The 22,191-nt window shown below is 37.2% G+C and overlaps 2 protein-coding genes across 6 annotated transcripts; both read right to left on the bottom strand.

The window, feature by feature from the left end:
- Positions 1 to 649: 649 nt before the first annotated feature.
- Positions 650 to 7,008, bottom strand: LOC110694538. Its single transcript, XM_021871719.1, has 2 exons — positions 6,201 to 7,008; positions 650 to 1,297 (listed from the first exon to the last, which is right to left on the bottom strand). The coding sequence occupies exons 1-2, from the start codon at positions 6,274 to 6,276 to the stop codon at positions 960 to 962; spliced, it is 414 nt and encodes a 137-aa protein (XP_021727411.1). The 5' UTR covers positions 6,277 to 7,008; the 3' UTR covers positions 650 to 959.
- A 4,178-nt stretch (positions 7,009 to 11,186) lies between these two features.
- Positions 11,187 to 18,734, bottom strand: LOC110694149 (RNA-binding protein 25-like). Of its 5 annotated transcripts, none has more exons than XM_021871319.1 (8): positions 17,900 to 18,031; positions 16,520 to 16,602; positions 15,469 to 16,347; positions 15,185 to 15,337; positions 13,777 to 14,218; positions 12,974 to 13,648; positions 12,340 to 12,854; positions 11,187 to 11,750 (listed from the first exon to the last, which is right to left on the bottom strand). In XM_021871319.1, exons 3-8 carry the CDS (start codon positions 15,688 to 15,690, stop codon positions 11,499 to 11,501), a joined length of 2,259 nt encoding a protein of 752 aa, XP_021727011.1. In that variant the 5' UTR covers positions 15,691 to 16,347; positions 16,520 to 16,602; positions 17,900 to 18,031; the 3' UTR covers positions 11,187 to 11,498. The 5 variants fall into 5 exon arrangements, with proteins under 5 accessions (XP_021727011.1, XP_021727010.1, XP_021727008.1 ...); XM_021871318.1 differs by having other exon boundaries at positions 15,469 to 16,360; XM_021871316.1 differs by having other exon boundaries at positions 15,469 to 16,406.
- Between the last annotated feature and the right edge of the window lie 3,457 nt (positions 18,735 to 22,191).

Genomic DNA, 22,191 nt, shown 5'->3' on the forward strand with positions numbered 1-22,191 from the left:
GTAGTTTATTTCTAAGGTTTGGGAACCCGTGTTTATATGATAAATCTTGATTGATATTATTAACATTTTTATTATTAATTTCTCTAATTGATAGTGATTTATTGTTAATCTTGCAATATGATCAATTGTTTGATTAATTATTATTAATTAGAGTTTGAATCGAAAGATCATACTTTAAAAGGCTTACCTACAATTAGCAATTCTTATTACGTTAGCTTAGTGATCATACTGCATATGTTGATCGAATTAAGAGCGTTAAAACCAGACCGTAGGCTTGGTAATTGCTCCAAATAATTGATTAATTGAATTGTTGATGGTTTAATGATTGATTCTGAATTAAGCATGTATGGTGAACCATAACCCTAGATCTTTTTATTAATTGCATTCTTATTTTAGTTTAAACTACCTTTCAATCTCAATTTCGTGATATTGTTTAGTTTCTTCAATCTTTAGAAGTTAGATTAAATAATTGTCATCTCTCTATAGATTCGGTCCTATTTAGCTATTACATAGCCAGGAGGTTTTGTTAGAAATTTATCTTTGACAGGTGTGACAACCTATCAAATTTTAGAGTCATTGTTGGGGAGGCCACTTAATTTTATTACTGTTATCAATCTTATCATTGTTTAAAATAGGAAGGAGATTAAGATCAATCAACATTTTATTTAAGAAAAACTTAAAATCACATACATAATTATTTTGCTTTGTCATAATTCATGCATATAGGAAAGCATTATGAATAAACATGAGCATGATTAGCCAAGTACACACTAGCTATTACATTACATCCTTAGAGTGAAAAGTCTCATACCTATCTAGGACATTTAGAGGGCTAGAGGCCGGATTGGGATCAAAGTAGCTAGCCCTTTAACCTAAGCATGCAGTTGGGTTAAGTTATTTATAATATATTTAACCCGACTTTAATCTCTTTCTTAAATTGCGTGCCAAAGGGCTATAGGTCAAGTAAATAGAGACGGAGGGATAATATCACGATTCACACACAATCCACCAGCTAAAGGTATCGCAGCACATTTAAAGGTATCATTACAACAAAAAGGTCCAAAGATACTGTTACAATACTGATAGTCATCTGCGCACTTCAAAACTTCCCCGCTATCATTTGTTGCGACTTCTTGCTTAATATTTTGGGCGTCCAAACCACGATTATGCGACCGCATAATCATCATATTTGTTTCATGGTTTCCATTTTCATCATCAGTTTTTGGTGGTTGGACCATCACCACTTCTTCTTCTATTACCATCACTGGCATTTTTGGCATCGTTTCAATGGCCATAGCTGAAAGTAGAAAAAGAAAAAGAAAAAAAAAAAAAAAGGAAATATGTATCATGTAGTTAGAGGTGTCCACCGTGCGAGTCGTGCGAGCTGGGTTAGGGTTAGGTGGGTCGCGGGTTGGGGTTTCATGACACACGGCACGACACACGTAGGGTAGGGTGGGCCGGGTCGTGGGTTGGTTCGGAGAAGTTGGACACACCAGGGTTAGGTTCGTGGGTTAGACGAGTCGTGGGTGGGTCGAGCTGGGTTTGTGGGTTAGACGGATCGTGGGTGGGTCGAGCTGGGTTTGTGGGTTAGACGGGTCATGGGTGGGTCGAGCTAGGTTCGTGGGTTAGACGGGTCAAGGTGGGTTAGTGAGTTAGGGTGGGTCGAAGGGTGGGTTAGTGGGTTAGGGTCGGGTGGGTTTGTGGGTTAGGTGGGTTAGGGTCGGGTGGGTTTGTGGGTTAGGGTCGGGTGGGTTTGTGGGTTAGGTGGGTTAGGGTCGGGTGGGTTTGTGGGTTAGGGTCGGGTGGGTTCGTGGGTTAGGGTCGGGTGGGTTGTGTGGTGTTTTAATTTTTACAAAATTAACAATTTGATGGCTTGCTCTTAATTAAGATGCCTACGTATCCTTATATTATAAAATAAGGAATCAAAGCCAGCGTAGTTCTTATATTGTACTTCTTTTGAAATTTGGGGGGGGGGGGCTTGGACCTATCTTTAGAAAACTAAAATTTAATTTTGCAATTAAATTGTAATTTTCGAAAAATAAGTTGCCTACGTATCCCGAAAGAATCAAAGCCCACGTAGTTCTTAGCGTACCTGATTTAGACTTTTCTAGCCACCCATGTTTGTTGCATCATCATCCCCGGAAGCTGCATCATCCGTTGACGACTCCAATATCATCACAGGATCATCTTCATCGTCTTCGTCTTCCTTTAAACCTTGAGTTCTTCTTTCAGCTTGATCCCAATCTTTCTTACAAACACAAATTTGAATGCTTTCCGGAGTTAAGCGAGATCTTTTTTCATCTAACACTCTTCTACCTGCACTAAAAGCAGACTCGGAAGCAACAGATGAAGCGGGAACTGCAAGTATATCTTTTGCAATTCTCGCCAATATAGGAAAACTTTTTTTATGTTCTTGCCACCATTTTATAATTTGAAAGTTGTTGTTGGTCTCATGTTGATATGACAAATAATCATTAATAGCAAGTGTTGAAGAAGATGATGATGAGAATGATGTAGATGTTTTGTGTTTTTTTTTCATAACTTTATCAAGAAAACCAAATCTAGAATCGGAAGTGCTAGTAGTAGTTGGTGTTGCCAAATCAAAACCATAAATAGATGCATAATGATCATAAAGGTCTCCCAAAACAGATTTGCATTTGTTAATATATTCACTAACATCATAATCGATACTTAAACTTGTATAATAAAATTCTAAAAGATTTTCCAAACCTTCAGCTTTGACACCGGGGTCAAGAATAGCAGCAATTCCATAAATGATTGGAAATTCACTAAAATAAGTATGCCACTTACGTTTCATGCTATCAAGAACGGGACGAAGTCCATCAATCTTCATATGCTCTTCGATGGTGTGAACAACTTTAACACACTCAATTATGACTAAATGAACGTTAGGCTCATAAATATAAGAGAAAATATGAGTTGCACTATCAAAAGCATTTAAAACATCACGAACAAAAGAAGCATTAGTCCAATGACTTTCGGTTATTAACTCAGTAGGATCAACACGAGTCTCATTGTAAAGTTGGGTCAAAATATCACGATACTTTATAGCATCACTCAACAACTTGAAAGTAGAATTCCAACGGGTAGGGGTATCAATAGACTATTGTCTTTTCTTAAGACCTCTCTCTTTACACATAGCTATGTACTTTCTTCTAACTGACTGAGTAATCCGAATCCATTTTATAACTGTTCTAATTGGGTTTAGCAATGGTTGCAACTCAGCGAGACCCTCTTGAACAGACAAATTCAAAATATGAGCACAACATCTAACATGCAAGAGACTACCACCCAACAACAAATTCAACTCGGAGTCATTTTTCAAATAGTCAATACACTTTGTGTTTGCAGTTGCATTATCAAGAGACAAAGAAAAAACTTTATTATTCAAGTGAAATTCTTTTAAACAATCCAAAATACGAACTTTGATGTTAAAACCGGTATGCCTTTCTTCCATAGCTTGAAAACATAGTATACGTTTTTGAATAAACCAATCATCATCCACCCAATGAGCAGTAATGCAAAGAAAAGGTTCGCCAAAACTAGAAGTCCATGTATCACTTGTAAAACTAACACGACCATCAAAAGTACGAAATAATTCAATCAAACCACTCCTATACTTATAATAAGAAGTTTGTGTATAACGTCTTAGGGTATTTCGGGGGACACGAGTAAATGCAGGTTGTAATGCAACTTTATTAAAATGCTCAACGTTTGCATTTTCACCGTAACTAAAAGGGTATTCATTAGCAATAACTAAAGTACTCATTTCATCAATCATTCTATCTTTATTATAAATGAAAGGTGTACCTCCGCCGGGTTGGTTCATGTATCCACCCAATTGTGTTTGGACGCCACCCCCCGAAGGACGGGGGCCATTTTCGAACAAGTCGTGTTTATTTTGCAAATGCCGACTCAAGGTTCCGGTTCCATCTCCCGTTTTCCAATTATATGACTTGACATTTGCACCTAGCGCCTTGCAAACTAGGCATGTACACGTGAACCTCTTTGGTTGACCAGGTTGCCATCCCGGGGGTGTGACCTCAACTCGTTCAAAATGTTTCCACACCCAAGAAAAATGTGCTCGACCTCTACTTTCACCGCCACCACCTTTCATAAATCAAATTATTAAAATTAATTTTTAAATGCTATTCATGAAAATAAGCTTTTAAATTTTAAATATTTTAATTATACTTATTTAAACGCATTTTTCATGGTAATTAACTAATTGTAAATCATAGAAAATTGGAAACTAAACTAACTTTATAATCATTAATAATAGTTTTTTTAAATATTCATAACAATAAAAATTTAATTAGAAATTACCTTGAGATGAAGGTTGAGATGTTGGTTGCGATGGAGGTGGCATAGTTGAACTTGATGATTGGTGGGACTCGTGGGAGAAATGTTGTGGTGGAGACGTTTGAATATTTTGCCTATCTCCTAAACCATAATCTCCATATTCATTGACAAATTGGTTTAAATTTTCCGTATTAATTTCATACGAAAAATTTGCACCACCACTCCTTTGGCTACCACTTCGACCACCACTTTGACTCCTTCCCATTCCTCCTCTTGAGCTCATTTTTTTTTTTGTATGATTACTAATTATAATATGGAGAAGAACTTTTTTTTTTTAGAATCTTAAGAATACTAATAATAATATTAAGGAGATTTTTTTTAACAAAAATATAACTCTATATAACACTTGAGAATTTGAGAACAATAAGAATTTTTAAGTAAGAGAGAAAGAAAGCTTGAATTTGTGTGGAAATTTGAGTGAAATGGAATTGGTATTTATAGGAAAAATAGAATGGATGATCATACACTTAAAAAACTAGCCGTTAGATACAAAAAACTAGCCGTTAGATACAAAAAACTAGCCGTTTTTTTTTTAAATGGATGTTAGGCCGTGCGGGCCGTGCGGGTCGTGCGAATTGTGCGGGCTGTGCGGGCCGTGCGGGTTGTGCGGGCCGTGCGGGTTGTGCCGGCCGTGCGGGTTGGGTGGGTCATGCGTGCGGGTTGGGTGGGTCATGCGTGCGGGTTAGGTGGGTTGGCTCGTGCGGGTTGGGTGGGTCATTCGTGCGGGTGGGCCGTGCGGGCTGGGTTGTGCCAGGTGGGTCGGGTTAGGTGGGTTCACGGGCTAGGTGTGTCGAATTAAATGAGTCAAAACGGGTTGTGCGATTTGGGTCGAATCAAACGGGTTAAACTGAGCTGGGTTGAAATGGGTTGTGTCGAAAATTTTGGACCCACGACACAACCCGGATTAAATCCGAGCTGTGCCGGGCTGTGCCGGATTGAAACCGGGTCGGACCCACGTGACCCACCAGCCGTGCGAGTTAGGGTGGGCTGGGTCCAACCCGGCCCACTGGCCACCTCTACATGTAGTACATTATTTAGGTGTGATTTCCAAAACTTCAAATATAATACTACGAAGTATAAAAAAATCAAGTAGTATCTTCAATTATGTACAACAAAAAATAAAAAATTTTGATACACGATGTATAAAAAAATAGGCTATAAAACAAATCAAACAAGATTCCATCGGACTATTTTGACTTAAGAATAAATCGCCAAATTGAGTCAAAGTAATTTAATACGTAAGTAGTAGCAAAAGTTAGAACATGCCAGCTAGGGTATGTTCACTTCAGCTTAATTTCAGTTCAGTTCAGTGCAGCTCCAATCAGTTCGGTTCAGCTCCTAATTTCTTTCTCTCATTAAATATTCATTTTAGCTATATTCAATTTAATTCAGTTCAGCTCCAATCAGTTTAGATCAATTCAGCTCCAATTAGTTGAGTTTGGTTCACCTTAGTTTAATTCTTTCAGCTCAGTTTAGCTAATGTGAACATACCCTAAAATGAAAGAGAGAGTACCCTATTACAGGGTCTTCCCCATGCCTTATATCTTGACAAGTTATAAGTATGAAAAATGTATGGAATACCTTAAAACTTCAACTATAAATTACGGTGTAAAATAAAGATTTTTTATTCAAAACTTTTGTTTTTATATTTTAGACACGTCCTTAAATAATTGTACTGTCTTAATTCTCATATAAAGAAAAAAAAACACAAATAAAAGAAACAAAGTATTATTTATCTTTCAAAAAAAAAAAAAAGTGTAATTTAGATAAGGCTTTCAAATTTTTCATATGAATGGTTTGAACTTTGAAATACGAACCTGTTGAGGTACTGAGCATGAACAACATTGCTAATAGAACAGGAGCAACCAGAAAGTTAATTGAGACCTTTTCCATTTGTTGCACTTATTACTTAAACTTGAACAAATTAAAATACTTTGGGTAAGTGTGTTTATTTTTTGGGTGAAATAGTGATTCTGCTGCTAATATGTTACTTCGTGGCAACCCATTCTATTTATAATACTACCTTCGTTAACAGTTATTTACAACATTTATCAAAAAAGAGTGCTAGCAACAAACTTATTTCTTTTCTATTTTAGTAACATTTTTCTGTCAAAATGACCAAAATACCCTCACTTAAAAATTATTAGAACATAATACTATACTTAATTACAAAACATTATAACCTTAATCTAGTTAATTATTCAACCCTTCCCACCCTAAAAATCAGATTAATCTCAATTCATCATTTCCCCATTATTTTTCTCTCTCCTCCTTCATCTCTCAATTCATCTTCTTCATCTTTAATCTCTTTAAAAATTCCAATCCATCCTTATTTGTGGGTTTCATGGTTATTTGTGGGTGGTTTGCTTGATTTGTGGTTCGATTGGTGGCTTGTTGGTGAATTTGCAGGTTGTTCGTGGGTGGGTGATTCAGTAATTGGTTTGTGGATCGTCGTTCTTGGTGGTTCGTCGAATGGTTTCGAACTTTCAATGGTTTTTGGTGGTGGTCGAAGGATTTCGGAGGTTCTTAGGTGGTTTTGTTTCGTGGTGGTTTTGGGTTTTGGTTCGTGGTGGTTAGTTGGGTTTCGGTTCATGGTGATTTTGGTTGGGTTCGTGGTTGGGTGTCGATGGTTTTGGTGGTGGTTTTGGGTCATGGGTTTGAGTGGGTTTGGTGGTTCCCGGTGGTTTTGGTGGTGGTTTCGGGTTTCGGTGGTTATGGCCTGGGTTTTGTTTTTTTTTTTTTTTTTTTTTTTTTTTTTAATATTTAACCACATACCCTTATTTTTCAATAATGATGATTTAAATTTTTTTTCCTAGGAGTCCATACAAACCCCCTTTGTTGCAAATAATGGTTAACGGATTAATAAAATAAACATCTAATCTGCATGCTTTCCTCGAGGGATACTATTCGTACTAAAAAGTAACAATAATGTCACTATAATCTAATTCAACCCTGTATGCGTTCCTGGAGGCGGGGATACTATTCATACTAAAACCTAACAATAATGTAATGCATGCATTCCTCGAGGGATACTATTCATACTAAATAGTAACTGTTTATGCTAAATTTCGTCAACTAGGATTTGATGTGGGATACGAGTTACGGATCATCTAAATTAAAATAAGGAATGTGGGATGCAGAAAGTAAATGACGGAAAAATAAAGAAAGAGAGGGGAGACACGATATAGTGACGCGAAAAACTCCAATAAAGGTGGGTAAAAACCGCAGGTGGTGATGAGGTCACCAATCCACTATAATACGGACATAAAGCTAATAATTACAATTACAAAGCATTTGATGTGTACAAAGTATGATGTAGATAAATATAAATATAAATATCCAAAACACACGGCTTTAATAGTACGGCAAGAGGGTAATTGACGTAGCATATGTAGAAGCTAGCTTATGCTTGTAGTTGTGCCTTGAGGATTAGAATATAGTAGCTTTGTTTCTTTTGGTGGTGGAAGGTCTAGATGCTAAGTTTATTATACATTGTGGACAGGGGCGGACCAATTAAGGGTCTTAGGTGGCGTGGCCCTCTCAAAAATAATTTTATTTATTTAGGTAAAGGTACAAATTTATAAGTTAAGTACAATTTTTAACGTAATAAATTATATTAATTTAGCTCCTATCATAATGGTAATGCATTGAGTTCATGTAAAAAGTCTTAGGTTAAAGCCTTCATACAAGTTTTTTTTTTAATTATTTTTTTTATTTTTTTTATATTTATTTACCGCCCTTTCACAATAAATATTCTACATCCGCCATTGATTGTGGAGTATCTATGTGGCGGAAGGTTAATAACTTGTTTTGTTCATCATAATGGCCACGGTTGATTTATGGCATTGTGAGGACTGAGGAAGGCTAAGGATGACTAAAGTATAAGTATTTGAGGTTAATCGTAGATAAGTGGGGTAAATTATGGAGAAATGGATTGCATAATGAAAGTATTATATGTAGGATTGTAGGAATGATCTGGTATTTGCGAGAGAAAGTGTTTCTATTAATAGAGCTTCAAGCAAGTGGTTGGAGAAAGATATGATCATGACTCCTTGATTGGGAAGCTGTGGTTATATCTTTTACTAGGTCCTTTGACGAACTTGGACTGCTTTAGGGAGTACATACATCGTAATAACTTTGAAGGCTTATTCTTATTGATCCATTAAACCTCCTTGATTTTAGGGAGCACTTGTAACCATCTTGACTTGATCTTGCGGCGTTGGTCATTGACTATCATCGGCGTTGGGATATTTCGGATTAATAAGGTAGTTTTTTTTACCTGAATAATAAGAAAATAAAATAATTAAAAAAAAACAGTACGTAGCTACTCAAACGAATATGTTGTTCCTTTAAAGTTATGAAACACACGCACATTGTGTGTGTATTATAAGAAATCTATATGGCTCAATTCTCTCTTTCTTAGTTTCAACAAAATTTGTTTCTCACATGGCATTTTTGTAAATAAATTAACAATTTTATTCGATTGTGGAGCCCACAATAATGAAAAAGTTGTTGATTTTTATTCACGAAAATGCCTCCATGAGAAACAAAATTCGTTTCTCAATATGAGAAACAAGAAATTTTCCTGAAATATTATCTACCTTATTCGAATTAAAAATTATAATTAAAAAAATATTAATAAGTTTAAAAATTGATGAAATGCATTAGAAGAATATAACTTCCTTAAAAAAAGATAATATTGTAGTTGGTAGTTTCTTTAAAAAGAAAATAAAAGATGAGAGGGGTATTTTGGAAAAGAAAAATTTATCACCCAAAACCCCTTTTTAGTTTATATGTTACTATAGATTTTATAGGTGTCATGTGACTTTTAATTAATAAAATTCAAGTTTTTTTTTTTTTTTTTTTTTTGAAAAACTACCTTATCTTCATTATGTGAAAAACTACCTTTTACATATATATATATATATATATATATATATATATATATATATATATATATATATATATATATATAATTGTTGTAACAAACTAACTTATAAAAACTAAATGTTGTAAGTTGCTACCATGTATGTGCTTGATTTAACAATGAAAGAGAAAGAGAATTAGGGGTTATATGCATGGGGATTATGGAGAAATTGAGTGGGATAACCAGAAAAAATAATAGAAAATGAGTCATTAAACGTCCCTTATTCAATGCAATAATCCGACAAAAGATAGTTTCTTACAACATTTAATTAGTATTTTATTCATTGCAATTATTCTTATTTACCAGCATATTAACATATTTCAAAACAACTACAGTATTTTCATTTACCAAAATATTTACCTACTTTTAAATAAAATATTCTCATTGTACATACTATCATAGTCTTTTACTTTATACCCATAGAGAAGTGATGAAGGGAGTAATTTCAATAAGAATACAATTGAAAATGTGAATAATATATAGTTTCCAATTTTATAATACTTGGTATAATTTTTGGTATAAAATGTAATTAAAATAAGCAGAATATCCTACTCATAAATAAAGGTGTCAATTTGATTGTCTAAGTCAGGTTTGGTGAGGTTAGATCTATTTTAAATTTACAAAAATTTCACCAAATGTTCCAGAGTTATTTTTTTATTCACCATATACCCATAAGAATTTTCAAATTCACCATATACACTTGAGTTTCACAAACAAAACGCCCGTAATAAATAATGGCAGTTAAGTCCGTTAGTCATTAAGGCTAATTATGTCACGTGGCGACTTCTAATTGGTTCATTTTTATAATTATTATATTTAACAAAAAAAGTTAAAAAAATAAAAAAAAATCTCAAACCCAGCCACTCTCCCTATCGCACCACCACCCTCACGATAGCCCATCCCCTTGCCCCCACCCCCACCCCACCCCCACCCACTACCCCCACTGACGGCACCAGCACCGAAGCCACCCATTCACCCCTTATCTCATGTCTTCGCCGCCCCTATCCTTCCTAGAACCACCTTACCCCCACCCCAACACCCCAGCCTACACTCGAAAAAACCCCGGCCTACCCACTTTTCCCGGCCCCATAAACTACCTGAGCCGAAAACCTTCGTTGGCGCCAAGTTCCACCTCCTACGTCGCCGGCTCGCCGTCGCTCACCATAGCCAACATCCACCACCCCATAATCCTAAAACCCCAAAATCGAAAACCTAGGGTTTCGATTTTGGGTTTTTTTTTTATTTTGGGGTTCGGCGTGGTGGTTTAGGAGGTGGATACGACTGGGGGGGAGGTGTGGTTTGGGTTTTCCAGCATGGGGATGGGAATTTCGACACCGGCGGTGGGGAGGGGAGGGGTTTTTGAGAGAGAGAGATGAGGGGTTTAAGGGTTGTGGAGTGGTGGTTCATTGGCGGTGACGGGTTCGGGGTGGCGGTGATTTGCGCCGAGTGCCGGCTGATGCGTTGGGTTTGGGATGGAGCCGGTGTGAGGGAAATATCAGAAATAGCGGCCTGACCGATGGTGGTTGGGGCTGGGTTGTGTGGTTGTGGTGGGTGGGTTATTTTTTGAGTTTATTTTTGAATCTTTTTTTATAATTAAAATTTTAAATAATATAAATGGTAACCAACCATAGGTTGCCACGTGGCAAATTTAGCCTTAATGACTAACAGAGTTAACATCCGTTAGTCATTTGGGCATTTTGTAATATATTTGTTAAACTCGGGGGCATCTGGTAAATTTGAAAGTTTTGATGGATATTTGATTAATAAAAAAATAACTCAGGGACATTTGGTGAAATTTCCATTAGATTTAAGTCATGTTTAAAAACCCTACCCAAATATTTTGATAAATGTGTTTACAAACAGTACAGCGTATATATGAATTATGAAACAATGAAGGAAACTCCAGTATTGCTTAGCTCAAAGTACAAGAGATGTTTGAAACGATGTACATAGAAGAAAACTTTCTTTCTTGCATATACAGTTCATAATACATTTTTGAAGACAAAAAACAATAATAAAACTAGATTTCATTTAACTAGTTTAAGTTGTGAACTATGAAAAAGAAAAATAGAAGACATACAATAACAATGGAGCTTCAACATCATATTTGCCTACAATTTTCTTTTACTATGGAAAAATTATCAAAGGGAAAAAATTGCCAGCAGGAAACAAGAAGATCCAAAATGCTTCACGCTCCTGGCCTTGTTGTCAAACCTGTCTCCACCTTTTTTATTTCAAAGATTAGCATCCTCCACATCTTGAGGACAAACATTTCGGCTTCCTCATCCAAAATTCGCTGGAGCACGTCCAGCATTTTCTCAGCCTTAACATGTTCCCGGAATCTCTCTACTATGAACTCCACCAGAGTGGTTTCTTCTTCTCCCAAAAACTCTGTAATCTTCTTGGAAATCCAGGGTCTCATTCTTTCATGCAACCGATTCTGAACATGTACATGAGTTACTGTTAGCAATATTTACGAGCAAGCATTCAGTTACAGCTAATAATCAAAAGAAAAATCCACCAAAACAAGATATCTAACTATGCAAGGGTGATTTCTGTTAGGTCCATATGAGGAACAAAGGACAGTATCACACAATAAGAGATGAGGGATAACATTTAGAATCTAATGCATCCCTTACATGGAATCCCAGTGGCATATATACACTAGAAAATAATAGGCATAAAGCTACACAAGGAAGCTGTTTCCAAGGAAGTTACCAGAAAGTATTCTTTTGGGGATATAATTTTTAGAGCATAAAGCTTCCACTCATACAGCCTATTATTGATGGGGCATGAACCACACAAGCTAAGTGCAAAGCATACAGGCCAAGGTATAATGCATACAAAATATACAAACAAGCAATTTATGGAGTAAGTAGGAACCAGTGAACCACACATGCTAATATAAAGCACAACAGTTTCTGAGATATGAACAAAGCATGCTAGTTATGAATATATCAGCCTAGAGACAGAGAGCCCATAGTTGAGATTTATATGAAAAAATATCCAGCAGAAAAGTTAAAACTAACCTCATCATACACGACCCAATTAATTTCATATGAGAACAAATCTTCTTTAGTCTTGGGAATCATATCAATCAATTGTTTTGCATCCAAAATCTCCCGACCTCGCGGAGCCTCGTCACCATCACGTTCATGTCCACGGTCTCGATGGCTTGACCTATCATGAGAACGCCGACTTCTGTCCCTTTCTACATCAGACTTCGCTTCTCTAGGATTAATATGCTTACCAGATTCAGCAGAAGCAGATGGAATTGGAGGTGCCTCTCCATCATTTGTGTGTATGGCTTGAAGTTCTTCAGTAGAGTAATCAATTGGTACAAGAGGCCTCATTTTCTTTTCTTTTTGTGCATCATCATCCTCTTCCTCATGGAAGACAGACGGCACAGCCGTTCGTTTCCCTGAGCCCACCAAACCAAATCCAAGCTTTTTGGCTGGGACATTGCCCGCATGCTTGACATCTGGTGTTGAGCCAGGTGCTATCGTAGGTTCATCTGTACCGCCATTTTCAATGACCCCGTCACCTGTCAAAGAGAAGCCAGATAACAATTACATATGGAAATAAGAGAATGGCATTGCTAAGCAGAAGCCGAGATCTATAATAATAAATAAAGATTAATACTAATACTGTACAACCACTAACCAATCTGGCTTGCAAGGGCAGGGGCAGGGGCAGGAATCGCTTCAGAATCATGATCCTGTTCCATATCATCTTTGATCTCACTGGCAGTAACTTCAGGCAACGGTGAAGCAGGTTTCTCACTTCCATTATCAACTGGAACAGAAGGAAGCTCCAATGCCTGTTTTTCTTGTTGCCTCTGCTGCTCCTCTTCGGCTCTCTTCTTGGCCTCCACAATTTCTTCCTCTTCTTTGAGTCTGTCCGCCATATCATCCTCCTTCTCCCTCCGTCGTCGCCTCCTCTTATCCTCAATTTCAGACTTCCGTCTCCTTTTCCTAGAATCATCATCGCTTTCATCCTCTTGCTCAGCAACCAGCCTCCTCCGTTCACGCTCCCTTTCTTTCTCCTTCTCCCTCTCACGCCTCCGCTCATATTCTCTCTCCTTTTCTCTAGTCTCCCATTCCTTAACACGCTCTTTGTAAAACCTCTCAGCCTTTAGAATCTCCAAGTCTCTTTCCTTCTCTCTCCTTGCTCTTTCACGTTCTCGTTCTCTCTCCAATCTATCAAGCTCTCTCTCCTTGTCTCGTCTGTTACGGTCACGACTTCTGTTATCATACCTTCTACTTCTATCAGGTGACTCTGTTCCAGTTCTATTTGAAGGTTTAGACTCACTTGTTGTCTCATCGTCCATTTTATCTTCTGCAGTTACCTCAGAAAGATTAGCATAGTTGAGAATACTTATCATACTAAACTTACATTGATTCCATAATTATGAAAGTGCATACATAATATCATCAAGTAACAATTAAAAGCTTTCTTCAAATTACCATTTTTCACAGGATTAACATCAGAGTCTTTGTCCCCGGATTTAGCAGGCACTTCGGAGTTCGAGTTGTTTGTGCCATCAGCAACCTTCTGTGCTGGTGGTGGAGGAGGTGGTAGAGGTTTAGTCTTTATGCGTTCTTCTATCATATTAGTGAGCTTATCCAAAGCCTCTCGATCAACATCACGATCCTCATCCGTAACAAGGCCAAAACTGGCCAAATCATTTTCCTTGTTCTCAGTCTCATTTGCATCCTTTTTGGGCTCTTCTGGAGCAATTTTAGCAGGTTCTTCCTTCTCTTTAGTTTCACTCTTCTCAGCATCAGGTGCACTTTCTCCCTCTTTCTTTGCTTCCTCAACTTCAGTCTCACTAGGTTTAGTTAAGTTCTCTTTCTTCTTCTCCACATAACGTTCTAAATACTCTCTTGTTGCTTGATTAACATTCAGCTGTACAATGGCAAACACATTAAAATTCTGGTCAACTAAAAAGCTAGGAACATAGTAAAACAAAAACAAAAAAGTCAAAACCGTGAACACAGAAAACTACGAAAAGTGGCTTGGACTTTATCGCTGTCAGATTTCAAAATAGTGATGATTCTAACAACTTTGACTTTTTTTTTTATTATTAAATATATCATATAACGTTCTAACTTTTTTTAATAAAAAAAAATACAATGATGCCGAACAGATACTCTTTTAAAATTATACTCCTTTAGAAATCTACAATTAATTCTATACAGATTCAACCACCTTTGACTCTATGTTCACTCATCAGAAAACCCTATTTCCCAAGAAGGCCAAGAAGGGGCGAAATGAATAAAAAAAAATCCCAAAAGTAAAGAAAAAAAAGGTATCCCAACTTATAACCATTCAAAGTTGCCTGATCTTCTAACCTCAGCCCCCACCCTGCAAACCCCAACCCAGAAAAGGCGAATTAATACGTGGATGGGGTACATTAAGCCCAATTTAGCAATGGTAAGCATTGAGTAACAATACCCCCATCTCATACTGGTGAATCGAGTAACACTAAACCAAACTGTAATACACAAAGCCATCTCCCTGAAAATGATATTAACTTTAAAATGAAAAACTAGAAGTGAAATGCTCTTATTAGCTACACCTCTGTTTAAAAGTAATGGTCACTCTGCGCCCCCCCCCCCCCCCCCCCCAAAAAAAAAAAAAAAAAAAAAAAGTTCGCAGCTTACAACCCTGCAATTGAATTAATAGTACAGAATTGCTTCATTGCAGTTAAAAAAGGCCTTTCAGAAGCAAAACTCAAGAAAAACATATTGCCGTTACCAGTCTATAGTAAACAAGATCTTGGATAATAGAAGCACATAAGAAATTGTATAATTATCAACATTTATAGCTTCCTACTTCAAGAGATTTAATAACAAGCAAAATAGAACATACCACCAGCTCTTCACCGTCAACATTGCATTTACTTAGCAGTCGTAGAGCTCGGAGAACCCCTTCAGCGGATTCAAACTCACAGAAGCCAAATCTTCTTGGCGTTCCATCTGATGGATCCTGAGCACGCTTCCAACTCTTTATTGGTCCACATAGCTGAGAATATACAAACAATCACGAAATCAACAATGGCACATAAAATATGAAATAAGAAAATTACAACATGATAGCATAGGAGAGAATATGATACAAAATTTAAAAATGCACCTTTCAGGATATTTACATACCTCAAGGAGTGAACGAATAAAATCATTCTCTACTGAAGGAGCTATCTTGCCAACATAAACAGTAGTTTGTGGTTTCTCTGGCGGTAAAACAACTGGAACAACAGGAGGCCTAACAACTGGAAGAGTCATTGGTGGACGAAGTCCCAAAAAAGGAGGTCTTTGCAGTTGGGGAACCATGCCAACTGTAACTCCAGGACGAGAGAGAAAGGGAGGACGAGCCATCGGTGGATAAGGATAGCGAACAACTCCTGTAGTATCATGTAAAAAACCACATCTATGCAAACACGTTAGCGTAGGTTCATAATTAACATAAAATCATAACACCAAAAAAAAAAAAAAAAAAAAAAAAAAAAAAAAAAAATCACTACATTAAAAAAAAGGGCAAAAAAAACTTTCACAAACTTTAAAAGTGTTACCACACATCACAAATAAGAGATATGGCAGCATAGCAGGGCAACTATGAGCAGCTGAATAGACCTGGTGAAGATAAACAAAACAATACAACGTTCATAATCAACAAGTCACCAAGCATGCTTACCTTGCAATATCCAGTTCCAACAATAGTAGCCTTGTCAAATAGCCAACGCACCAACTAACATGTATCGCTAATGAGTAAAACAACAATATCACCATCCCAACTATACTCAAAAAATTGATGGCATAAAGCCATAATTTAGCCCGTCAACCTTTTTTATGTCAACTGTTAATTGCCCAATATGCATAATGAAATATAAATGAAAAGAACAGATAGGAAGGGAAAGGAAAAATAAACAATGTTTAAAGATAATGATACCTTGCCAAACAAGGGAACCAAGAACTCAGCAGGCCTCATGATCTGCTCCAGAGACTCAAGAACCCAGGAAGGAAAGAATCCTTAAACTACCAAAACACCCTACTCAATCGACATACAGCACCAGCCATTATATAGCAATGGAGTACTGCTGGATTTTGCAGATTTAAGGCTTAACTAAATACATAATTGTCTTTAAAATATTTTCCAACTTTGAAATATAAATTGACAAAACTGAGTAAGTTACGGATATGTGCATACCAAAGTAGGAAGTTGCAGAAGGAGTCTCTAAACAACTGCAATAGGAAGCCTTCTGAGCTTTCTCACCGTATTCAACCAAGACACTGTAGGAGAAAACATCCCATCATCGTTACCCCGTCAACTAGTCAATATTTATTTTTCAGAATTTTCTCCAATCTTTTCCCAACCAAACTCTTCCCAGCATTAATAACCTCTTCTACTGTTAGAAAATCTATGCTTTGCTATTCAAATTGAAACTCATCTCAGCTACCTTAAAGATATAAAATAGTCAGATTTTCTAGTACCCCATAAATTTTAAATTAATATCATCTCAATAGCTTCAGGCTTATTAATATCAGTCAAATAACATTATACAATCAGCGGCAAACCTATGGTACAGAACAACATTATTACACCTGCAAACACCCCCTCACAAACATATTGATCTTTAAGAAGCACAAACAAACTGCATGAAAACGCCACTCTTATATTAGTGTGGCTTCAAAAACTACAAGACAACAGTAATGAGGAACTGAAAGTCATTCTCCCAACAATAATAATATAGCACAATCCCATGTTCTAATAGTGGTGGACTGGTCGTACCTATGGTTGTGGATTTGTGGTGGTCTATGTTTGTGATGATCCTCAAATGGCTAAGGTGATAGTGTAATATAGGCTTGTGGTGGTTGGGAAGTGAGAAGTAAAAGGAAGAAAGAAAGCTCACATTGCTCCAACAATAACCCAATGAGATTCCCAGTTACCCACCTAAGGTAGGAATGGACGAAGGGTGGCAAAGAAGTTTTCTATAACTATTATCTCGATAGTTACTCCTCAATTGAAACTAACTCCTTGATAGTTACTCCTCAATTGAAACTAACTCCTTGATATTTCCTCCTCGATTCAAACTAATTCCTTGATACTTCCTCCTCGAGCAAAACTAATTCTTCAATAATTCCTTGATGGATGAAACTAATTCCTTAATTTTTTTTCCTCGAGCAAAACCAATTCCTTAATATTTTTTCTTCAGGCGAAACTAATTTCTTGATATTTGTTACTCGAACCTCAAGATCCTCAAGCAAGATGCAAAATTGTCATCTTGATGCATACCGTCTCCATCAGATAGACTAAGCAATTGAGATAAACCTAAAAGATACTTACAATTACCAAGTAATGGTCTTTGCCGCTAAAGTTCTATACTTCACATCAATTCAAAAACACATCAATAACAGGATAAAGCATCATTAGAAAACACACACCATAAATCCTAATTCCAAAATTAATTTCATCCCAAGTGCTACATTCTATCTTACCACAATTGCAATTCCAATCAAAACGTCAACAATATATAAATCATAGCTTGTAAATAATTCAAATCTTGGATAAAGAGAAAGGAAAACCCACCGGGGGGAAGAGATCCATGAGGAGGAGGATGCATATAACCATTAGGCATCGGCATATACGGCGGCCGCATCGGCTGCTGCCCAGGCATCATTGGTTGCTGCTGTTGCCCAGGCATCATTGGCTGCTGCTGTTGCCCAGGAATCACTGTTTGCTGCTTCCCAGGCATCAATGGTTGTTGCTGCAGCGGAGCAGAACTCACCCCAGGTGGTGGAACCCCATGATTTGGCTGCTGTTGAAATCCCTGCATATTAGGGTTTTGAGGGATTGGAGTAAACTGAGGGACGTGCATCGGGGGAGGAGCACCAGCAGGCCGAAACGACGGCGGCGCAGCGTATGGGTTGATCGGCGGCGGATGAAACGGCGGTGCAGAGGTCGGAGTAGGGCTAATAGCGGGCGGGGCGGGTGGCGGAGGCGTAGAAGCGGGTGATTGGGTTGAATTGGGTTGTGATTCGGAGCTGCTAACGCTAGGAATCGGATTTGGATTTGGATTAGGATTAGGGCTAAGGTTAGAATTAGGGCTAGGGTTAGGGTTAGGGTTAGGGTTTGAGATTGGGGATTGAGAAGGGGGAGGATTGGAGGATTCTTGAGTCGCCGGAGATGGCGAAGGGTCCGCCATGGCAGCCATGGCAGCTGGTGTTGAGGTTTAAGAGGAGAGAGAGTGGGAGGAAAGTGGAAGAGAAAGTGTGTTTGATTTTCTTGGTGCGCGTACTCCGACGAGAAATTTAGCTTTTCTTTTTCCTTTTTTTTTAAAAAAATATTTTTAGATAGTAGATTGGGAGTATGAATATTGAATAGGAGTATATAGAAAGAGAAGTTCTTTTTCACTTACTTTCATGCTATTTGTGGTTTCACCGTAATAACATAACTAATAAATATGGAGTAGATATATCACTAGTATATAATGCCGGTCTCGCAACCGAGTAGGATGCTAAATAATTTAATTTTATATAGATTTTTGGAAAAATTAGAAATAATAATCCTAACTTTCATCAATTTTGCTAGAATAATCCCAACTTTGAATTATTTTGGAATAATCCGAACTTTGGGGGTTCCTCTTTTTCTTCGATCCCTAACGGTCAACAAAAGTCAATGACCTATTATATCAAGTCACTTGACATGTGTCAAGCCCTGATTGGTTCAAAAAAAATTATTTTTTTTTAAAAGAAAAAAAACCAAAAAATCCCCAAACCACCGGTTAGCCTCGCCTTCCCCCACCGGACCTCCCTAACCACCACCCAACTGCACAGCCTATGTAGACACCCATTTGTGTCTCCCCAAAACCAAACCCGGCGATGAGTACCTTTCACGTCGAATCATAATCGAATGAAGTGAAAGTGTGGAAAGTTAGTGTTGTGGATAGTTTTAATTTCTTTTCTCTTCTCTCTATTTTTGAAAACCTATTTTAAGAAAACGGTCAATCTAGTTTGGTTGGTCCATGATATGGGTCCAATAATGGTGTAGTTGGATGGGGTTTGAAAAGAGCTTTCCAACGATACATTATAAGCTCAATTCCGATGAATAATGAGGAAGTTATGGCCAAATTACTAAACTGGACCCGATTTGAGCCTTATATGCGGCCCAATGATCTAGAGGAGGGCCTAATATGGATTTGTCATTCTTAATGCAATTAGGAATGGTTTTAGTCTTCTAGATTCTTATAGAAGGTTCTTTTCATTCCTAATGCAATTAGCATTGATAAATTGACTTTTGTTGACTTTTTAGAATTTTAATCATAATAAAATAGTGTTTTTAAGGAAAATACGATTTTGCCCTCTGTACGGCCAAATTTTATCTGATTTTAGAAAACGCGTAAAAAATCTAATTAGCGTCTGGCGGCGCTAACTTCTTTTTTTCACATCGAAACTCTGGTTTGTTTTTTTTTATCTTTTTTGCTGATTTTCTCTATAAATAGCCTTCTAAAACTCCGTTTTCAATCATCTACAATCATATACAATCATCAATTCTCAAGAATTCTCTAATTTTCTTCTCTCTCAAAGCTAAAGTTCTCTTTCTCTCTCTTTTCTAAACCAACCTTTATACAAAATTCCGCATTCACAAGACCAAAAAACACCTAGCATTGTTCAAAGTTGTCTTCGCCCTAGACGTGAAAGGTTTAATATTTCTGAGGGTTTGGTCCCAAATCTCTCTTTCAGTTATTTAATTTAATTGTTGTTTTATTATTTTCCTTGAAGTTACTAACGCGTGTATTTTGTTATTAGAAAGAGGTACGAGACATCCAAGTAAGTACTTTATTTGTTTGCATTGTTATTATTATGTAGAAATCATGCTTAGGTTGTTATTATGATTCTTATTGTTATGTTAGGGTGTTTTGATCTTCCTAGTATCATATCTAGGGTAACTTTAATATCAAGTATGATTAAAAGTATGATGCCTTTTATTTTCTTCCTAATATTTATGATTGTCAATATCATGTTAGGGTTAAAGCTTTAATCTTTATTGTTTAGTGACATGCTAGGGTTTGTTATTAATCTTGTTAGTATCATGCCTAAGATCTTGCTATTATTATGCTTTAACATGATTATGCTTATGATTGTTATTATGATTAATTATTATAATTATGATGATTTTTATAATTTTTATTGTTATTATTATGTTGCTTGATTTTTATTATTTATTGCTTGGTCACGCCTTTTACGCCTTTTATGCATGTTTAAAGGGAATTTGTACTTGTAATCACGCTTAATAAGATAATTAATAATCTTGTTTAGGGTTAATATGATTATAATTCAAGTGATCGCCAATAATAGTTTTATTTGTGCATTAATATTCAACCAACATAGATTAAACAGGTTTAGGGTAATCCTATTGGTTGCATGTTAGTCAGAAAGCGTACATGAATACGAGCAGAATAAAGTAGAGGGTTAGTATTAGGGTAGGTTCAATCTCTTTTAGGTTGGATTTGTACCTTCATCCCCGAACTACCAGTCATGGTTCCAGACCTATTGGAGTTGACGATCTCCTGGATCGTTAAGGGGTGTAACCTTCACCCTGTGAACGGTTTACAAGCTCCTAAAACTTGTTGGCGACTCTTTTGCTCTATCTTCTTTCCCTTTGGACGCCACCATGCTTTAGTGTATGATCACAGTGGGGTTCAAGCTTGGGGTAATGCTTGAAATATTCCCTACAGCCTACCACCCCTGTCTCGCCGGCGAGCCACGTGAAACATCCTCCGCCGCGTCACCGTCTTCCTCCTTCCCCGAAACATCGATCCACCATTCCCCACGAAACCACCTATATATTAAACCCCTCCACGAAACCACCGATGGATTCCTTCCACGAAACCACCGATTTTTCGACAGTGGGGAGGAGTTTTTGGGAGTGGTTGCGCCATCAGCGATGCCCCTAAACCCACCAGGTCACCAATAGCAGCCCATTCCCTCACCCTTTCTTCCCTATTCCCTCACCGTCAACCTCCACCTGCCCACATTACCACCCACCCTCCCTTGGCGAAACTCGTAACCAAAATTATCCAACCCACGAAACCCAAGAAATTTTCAACTTGTTCCGTTGAAATCCATCCACCTCCGCCGAAACCTAGGAAAACCCTATACACCCACTTCCGTCGAAACAAAACCCAGAAAACCCACTTGCGCTTCCTACAAAATTCGAAACCATTGAAACCCACCGCTAATTGAGGGTGTTCATGATGGGTTTTAGGAGTTTCAGGGGAAATTTGAGGGTGGTGGTTCAAGGGGAAAGGACGGCTGGGGTTTTTCGGGAGTAGGGGCAGCTGGACGGCGGGAGGAGGGTTGTGGGATTGTGGTGGCTGGGGTTTCGGTGGGCAATGGGGCTGAGTTTCTGAATTTTTTTGTTTTATTTTATTTTATTTTATTATGGCTAATTAGCTCTTGACACGTAGCATTTATAAAAAAAAAAAAAAAAAGAGTTAAAATCAATTTATTCATAAGAAAATTGTAAAAAAAAAATAAAAAAAATTTACCAATTACAAAGTGACACATGTTATATTAACCTATTAAACTGGTTACCAACCGGTTTTGTCCTATTTTTGGAAGAGCAATGTCAGAGGTCGTTTTATTGGGGGATTATCAAAAGGTGGTTATATTTATGGCGGACTGAGCAAAGGTCATAATATTCATGTCAATTTTTCCTAATTTATTTCCTCCATTTCATTTTTTTTTCAATTTTAGATTACCAACCAATCACCCAAAAATGTATTTCTCATATAAATTAAAGGAAAAATTGATAAAGATAATCCCAACTTTCACTCGTTCGCTCAAAATAATCCCAACTTTGGATTATTTTTAAATAGT

This window comes from Chenopodium quinoa, unplaced genomic scaffold (genome assembly GCF_001683475.1).
Source record: "Chenopodium quinoa cultivar QQ74 unplaced genomic scaffold, ASM168347v1, whole genome shotgun sequence".
Taxonomy (NCBI): Eukaryota; Viridiplantae; Streptophyta; class Magnoliopsida; order Caryophyllales; family Amaranthaceae; genus Chenopodium; species Chenopodium quinoa.

Coding starts and splice junctions, on each gene's coding strand:
- LOC110694538 (XM_021871719.1), bottom strand. CDS start 6,276: ATGGAAAAGGTCTCAATTAACTTTCTGGTTGCTCCTGTTCTATTAGCA. Junction 1,298..6,200: donor CATGCTCAGTACCTCAACAG/GTTCGTATTTCA, acceptor TTCTACTTTCAG/CTATGGCCATTGAAACGATG.
- LOC110694149 (XM_021871315.1), bottom strand. CDS start 18,524: ATGGCTGCCATGGCGGACCCTTCGCCATCTCCGGCGACTCAAGAATCC. Junction 15,338..15,468: donor TTATTCGTTCACTCCTTGAG/GTATGTAAATAT, acceptor GTATATTCTCAG/CTATGTGGACCAATAAAGAG. Junction 13,649..13,776: donor TGTTAATCCTGTGAAAAATG/GTAATTTGAAGA, acceptor AGGTAACTGCAG/AAGATAAAATGGACGATGAG.